At 49.7% G+C, this 6,314-nt stretch overlaps 1 protein-coding gene across 1 annotated transcript; it reads left to right on the top strand.

Moving 5' to 3' along the window:
• Positions 1 to 146: 146 nt before the first annotated feature.
• On the top strand, positions 147 to 4,782 carry etaa1a (ETAA1 activator of ATR kinase a). The gene is made up of 6 exons (XM_086297164.1): positions 147 to 550; positions 1,053 to 1,184; positions 1,278 to 1,348; positions 1,442 to 1,554; positions 2,294 to 3,720; positions 3,832 to 4,782. Exons 1-6 carry the CDS (start codon positions 394 to 396, stop codon positions 3,936 to 3,938), a joined length of 2,007 nt encoding a protein of 668 aa, XP_086153290.1. The 5' UTR covers positions 147 to 393; the 3' UTR covers positions 3,939 to 4,782.
• The last annotated feature ends 1,532 nt before the right edge of the window (positions 4,783 to 6,314 follow it).

Here is a 6,314-nt window from a genome sequence, read left to right as displayed (position 1 = left end):
GTCACTCTTTCATGTTTTAACTTTAATAATGAATAAAATGTAGCATTAATTCAAATATACGTATAACTCTGCCACTCAAATTAAAATCTGAATACTTAACAAAGTTTTAAAATACTACTTAAGCCTATCTATGTAAAAATGTAAAAAAAAAAATTAAAACAAACAAAACAAACATAAAATAAAAGTAAACACTGCAATGTTCAGTTTCCGCATAGCACTGTTGCTCTTGAACGCACCACCGCAGGGAACTCTGGGAAGGAGAAAAGATGGCGGGACGTTCAAAACCTCGGCGGGGCGTCCGAATTTACAGCCTGAAAAAGTGACGCTCAAAGAGCCATCCGGCGACACGAACCGTGGCTGCCCCGGCTCTCACCCGGAGCTCGGGCGCTGACCATGAGTGGAAGCCGGCTTAAACTCGGCCCTTTGGCCGCTGTGATGGGCACCCCGCTGGAGGAGCAACAGGCGGCTAAACCGAGAGCAAACCGCCTGAGCAGGAGCTCCAGACAGAGGCTGGGATCTGAGCAGGATTCCCCGAGGAGCCAGCGGGCAGGTGAGCAGCACCTTTCTGTGCCTTTAGTGTCGGTTTACCTCCTCGAAGCCGTTTTCTGTGACCGAACAACCGCTCTCCTGTTTGGACAGCGCGACACGCCAAACTACATGTAAATATCTGCAGATTTAAGGTTTTCTGAAACATTTCACTAAAAATCGTTTTCTGATTCGTGACAAAACGTGTGTACAGCCCGGAGAGCTCACACTCTGCAGTTCGGCTAGGAACAAGTTCCTCAGCCTGCAGCAGTGTGGCTAAAAACCAAACTAATATAGTTGTTTGTTGAACTAACCTCTGCCTAAACATTTGCGTTATTGTATCTAAAACCACATTAAAAGCTTTGTCTGCAGGTTCACACAGTGAAACTCCACCATCACACTAACAGAGCGCTAACGGTGTCAGTATCCATCACTGCCCCTTGGACCAGATTAACAGACGCTACTTTAAACTTCAAATGTGAGACGTTTACAAAGCTGACAGAAATGATTTTCATCCTTTGGTCCAGAGTTTAAGACCCCCACCAGAATCCCCAGGTTCAGACATACAGGAAGTGTCTGCGGCGAGTCTCCGCACAACGAGTCCGACTTTCAGCAGGACATCATCTGGGACGCCACCTCCCCTTCGCCAAACAGACGCGGTAACGCGGAGTCAAATTTGCTGCTCTTGTCTGTGTTTAATGCGCTTTGTTCCACGCTGGACACCTGAACTGTGATTCTCTTGTTGTCCGCAGGTAAAAGAGGAAAAACGCGCCCAGCCGGAGCCGTGAGCATCTCGGAGATCGTCAACAGGATTGCTCCAAAGGTCAGAAACCCCCAAAACAAACACACCAGCCACGGGTCGCAGCAAAAAGCATCTTGCTGTTAAAGCTAACGATCGACTGTACTGACTTTGCAGCACGGCAGACCTGAAGACACGGACCCGACGTTACAGCAGTGGATCGGAGACAGCGCCGCCATCCCCTGCACGCCAGACGTTCAGCTGCCCAAACCCAAGAAGAAGTCCCCGAGGTGGGTTCAGCTCAGGAGACTGGCGGGAACGAGCCTCAGACGGCACGCTCCACCCCGCCGATGTAGACTCGGTGTGCCAAAAGAGGAATTACATCTGTTTTTATTCTTTACTGAAAGTAGAAAATCAAAGAGAGACACGAGACAAAATGAAAGAGAAACTTAATGAGAAAAAATAAAAATAAGTTAATTTAAGGTTTGTAATAATACAAAAAAGACAGCACAGCCCCTCTGCAGGCTTCCTTAAGTTGGCCAATCAAAAGAAGGGTTTGGGAAGGGCCTTAAAGAGACAGGAGCTAAAAGAGCCGGTTTCAGACAAAGGAGGATTATTTTGAACGGTGGTTCATGCAAAGCTTCTCCAGATAAAAACACAAAGAAGGAAGTTTTAAAATGATTTGGCTGCAGGTAGAAGGTGTGACTGTGAACTGGATCATAACACAGAACCAATCAGGAAACGGCGCTTTGCTCACGGCCCGAGACCAGTGCACACGGCCGCTACAGACGGAGCCATGTTCACATCAGATCAGATTATTGATCTTTAAGCTCACAAATGCTACGACAGGCTTAGTGTTATTTACAGAGGTCCTCGATAACAGCGGCGGTTCAGCTGCACAGGTGTGAGGAGCTCTGACGTTGGCCTGACAGGAACACATCGTCAGCAGGTCTCGGTCCATCACAGCACATTTACTGCATGTGAGTCTGGTTCCGACTCTCGGTGAGCTTACGTTTCGTTCTGTTGCAGACCGAACGCCGTCGACGACCTGCTGAAGCTCGCCAAGCAGTTTGACTTCAACATGTTTCGTCAGGATGAGGAGGAGGCGGAGGACGTGCACCAGCAGAGCCTGGAGCTCCTGTCCGAGGACATCCTGGATTTCGAGAACGGCGTTGAGATTGAAGTTTCTCCCTCACTCCCTGGAAGCCGTCTGCCTGCTGCGAGCGTTGTGGCGGGGACGGGCGTGCAGCTTCTTCCAGATCAACACGTGGACGACGATCTGGATTTCCTCTTCGATGGGCCGACTCAGTACGTGAGCGGGAACCTGAGCCAGGCCTCAGCTCAGTCACAGGTCAAACCTCCCAGAGAGGCTTCTGGGAAACCGTCCGTCTCGTCACGCGGCCCCACTTCAGCCGTTTCCACGCTGCACGGCAGCGGCACGTCAGCCCGCAACGACTTCCAGGATGACTGGGGAGACGACGACCTGCTAAATGACTCTTTGGTGTTAGAGATGACGCAAAATCCTCTGAAGTTCGCTTCTCCGAAGCTCTGCTCGACCCAGAAACCTGCCGGCCAGGCGAGATATCAGAGGGAAGCTGATACCGCCGTCAGGCTCGGCCAGTCTGCCGCACCCAAAGTGGAAAAGGAAAACGTCAGGCCGAGAGCGACGTTCCTCCTGGAGCCTAATCCTGCTTTCTCTGTAGACAGGATCCAGAACGCACGCCGGGAGGTGGGCTACAGCTCGAATCCCGCCGGTAGAGACGCTGTGCAGGGCGGGGCTTCGTCTCGGCATGCCCGGCAGACCTGTTGGTCCAACTCGGTGAAGCTGGATCTGCAGAAACCGCCGTCTGACCAAAAAAGGACTTCTGCCGGGACCTGCCGGGCTGCAGCATCACAGACTACAAACGCTCCAAACTTCCCACAGAAAGCTGGAGTTTCCTTCCACAGCGCGCCGCCCGCCGACGGCGACTTCCTGGATGACGACCTGGACGCTTTCTTCCTGTCAGAGCCGGTCTGGGACGACCTGGCGGACGATGAGCTGCTGTGTGAAATGTGTGAGGACCTGGAGAGCCAGATCCAGGGCATGGCTGAAAAACGGGCTCCTCTGATTGGTCAGATTCCCAACCACAGCGCAGCTCTGTGGCCGACTGGCAGAACTGGACGGGACGACAGGATCCTGCAGCCAGAAGCTCCTCCCCCCACAGGTACGGGCAAAGCAGCCGGCAGCTCATTGGCCGGTGGTTCTGCCTCCAGCGTCGCCGTAAAGGTGAACGAGACTCTGAGGTTCACGGGAAAAAAAATGGTGTCAGGATCCACGGTCGAGTCGGCCTGTCTGCAGGAGAGCAGGCGGGTGCAGTGGACCGCCGCGCTGCAGAGAGCGCCGCAGCAACACGCCATCAAAGACCAATTCGCCTTCAAGAGGCCGACCGACCCGGTGTCCACGGCGACCGACGACGGTAAGAGCACTATCGGTCGTGGTGAAGTGAGCTGCGTGTTTGTACGTGTGAAGCGGTTCCGTGGCTTCGGTGCTGTTTGCGTGACTCTGACCGATTTCTCGCTTTCTGCAGTTCGGGGGAAATGTTCGCCCGCGGAGATCGAGCGGAAGAAGCAGCAGGCGATGGAGAGGAGACGGCAGCGACTGCAGGCCGCTCAGAACCTCCGAGATGTGACGTGACCGACCCGCGGGGATGAAAGCTGGCGGACACGTGGGCAGCAGCTGCTGCTCTGATTGGTCTGCCGAGGGTGACTGATGGTCTCTGTGTTGGTGTGTAGCTGACGTCACTGCGTGTGTTTCTAATTGTTTCTGTATTTTTGGTTCACAGTAAAATATCTGACGAACTTTGGCGTCCGATGTAAAACTAAAGGTTTCAAAAGGATGTAGCTTATCTGCACGCCAGTGCGCGAGGCTCGCGCCGCATCACAGCGCCGCCGGGCTTCTCGCGCTCGCCGTGTTTTTAGCTGCGCAGGAAAACATCGTGTGGACAATCGTTATCACAGACCCAGAGAGGACTGAAACCATCCGGCTCATTTCTACCTGCTGAACTCTAAGTCGGACTCACACCTGAGCAGGTGATGCTCAGGTGGAGGCCCGAGGCTCAGCTTCCTCCTCCACCTCTGAATGCTAACAGACGGATGAACAGCCAGCAGCTATGAAACAGCAGGAAGTGACACGCGAGGGGAGGTAATCCCCACAGACTGTCTGGGGTCGTGATAACGAGGCCGGGAAGCCGACCGGAGAGTCTTCAAACGCCGGGAGTTTAGTTCCCTCGACTTCAGCTTTTAACATTTGTTCACATTTTATTGAAACATTTTCCTTCGCAGATGGACCGACGTGTGCGCTGCAGGTTTGACCTGCAGATTAAACTGGGGTCCATTTTTAACGTTCCTGTTTCTGTGTGAGCTCTGCTCTGTTCAGATCTGAATCTGTATAAAATAATAAAAATAACAAAATAAACTGAAATGAGTAAAGCTGTTGTTCTTTTAACCCTTGTATGGTGTTCGGGTCTGTGAGACCCGTTTTCAGTTTTTCTCAAAAGAAAAATTAAACAATTAATTCTATTTTCAACCTGAAATTCATTGGCTTTGGCTTATTTTCTGTGAAGAACATAAATCCAAACTAATTTTCAATGACCTCATACTGTACCTCCCCCCACGCATTTACATTACATACAAGGTGTTCGGGTCCACTGGACCCAGGTCTAATAAAAGTGTTGAAAGTGCAGGTCCTGTGTTCCCACACTTTGTCTTCCTCTCTGGTGCTGCTGATAGTGTTTTCTTCCCCTCCTGCTCCGCACAAAGTTGCAACATTGTTGAAAATTCAACTATCAACACCGTCTGCTCTGACATTCCCACACATTTTACCCTCTTTCTCGAGGGATCCAAATTTTATTTTCTCATACCCTGTCCCACCTGCAAATTAGGGGCATAATACTATAAATAAGACTTTGCCAGTGTGGTTCTTAATCACAACTGATCAAGATGGCAAAAGATTATCTGCTGCGAGGGCCATCTGATTGATTTTGGAAGAGAGAGGAGCTTCGGATGATGTTGACAAAGAGGTTTCAGAATATTTCACATTTCTGAAAATTCAGAGTCTGACAGTGACTTTGAAGAAGAGGATGAGGTTGAGCATCATTTAGTAACAAAACGAAGACGAGTACCCCATCTGCAGCCAGCTCCAGGACCAGAACAAGCCCACCAGACAGCAAGTGAAGAAATATGGATGTCAATAACTGGTGACATTGAATGGTCTTCTTGCCCAAGAAATGAGCCACCCTGCAGAGCTGTTACTGTGATAAGCCAGGGCCAACACGGCTGAAGTTACTCATGTGCAGGACATCAAGTCTTCATTTGAGCTTTTCATCCCAGATTCCATCCAGAAAATTATTCTGGATTGCAGTAATCTAGAAGGAAGGTGTGTTTTTGGAGAGAGGTGGAAGGAGATGGACCAAATTCATCTAAGAACCCCAAAGGCCTACTTTGGGCTTCTTATCCTTGCAGGAGTTTTCAGGTCCAAAGGGGAATCCACAGAATCCCTGTGGGATGCAGAAACCTTTCCGTGCATCAGTGTGTCTGGAAAACTTCCACAAAATTTCCAGGATTATCCGTTTTGATAACCGAGACGACAGACCAGCTCGACGGCAGAGAGACAAGCTAGCTGCCATCAGGACAGTGTGTGATAAGTGTGTGCACCACCTCCCCCTGTTTTACAACCCTGGGCCTAATGTCACCATTGATGAGCAGCTGATCCCATTTAGTTGTGAAACATGTTGCTTCACGTGTAAATGTGTTGTGTCTTTCCACTCACTCCACTTGATTATAACGGATTTATTTTTTTATAACATTTTATTTAAAAAACAAAAAAAACAAAACGAGAAGCACATTAATTCATAAATGTGATCTAACAAAGGTAAAGGAAAAAATTAACCATGTTTACTGTTCATATGTCTTGTAATTGGGATGAAGTAAACATCTGTTGAGTAATTTAACATAAAATTGTTTGATAGTGTTAATTTGGAAAGCCAAAACTAGCGGGTCCACCAGACCCATG

This window comes from Aulonocara sp. 'chitande type north' Nkhata Bay, linkage group LG6 (genome assembly GCF_057382095.1).
Source record: "Aulonocara sp. 'chitande type north' Nkhata Bay isolate Kocher_YH1m ecotype deep benthic linkage group LG6, A_spYH_male_GT1.1, whole genome shotgun sequence".
Classification (NCBI taxonomy): domain Eukaryota; kingdom Metazoa; phylum Chordata; class Actinopteri; order Cichliformes; family Cichlidae; genus Aulonocara; species Aulonocara sp. 'chitande type north' Nkhata Bay.
This window is presented reverse-complemented; position numbering and strand designations above follow the sequence as displayed.

Excerpts from the sequence above, each read along its gene's own strand:
- etaa1a (XM_086297164.1), top strand. The coding sequence starts at position 394 with ATGAGTGGAAGCCGGCTTAAACTCGGCCCTTTGGCCGCTGTGATGGGC. Across the intron at positions 1,555-2,293 it reads CCCAAGAAGAAGTCCCCGAG|ACCGAACGCCGTCGACGACC; the intron begins GTGGGTTCAGCT and ends GTTCTGTTGCAG. Across the intron at positions 3,721-3,831 it reads GTCCACGGCGACCGACGACG|TTCGGGGGAAATGTTCGCCC; the intron begins GTAAGAGCACTA and ends CGCTTTCTGCAG.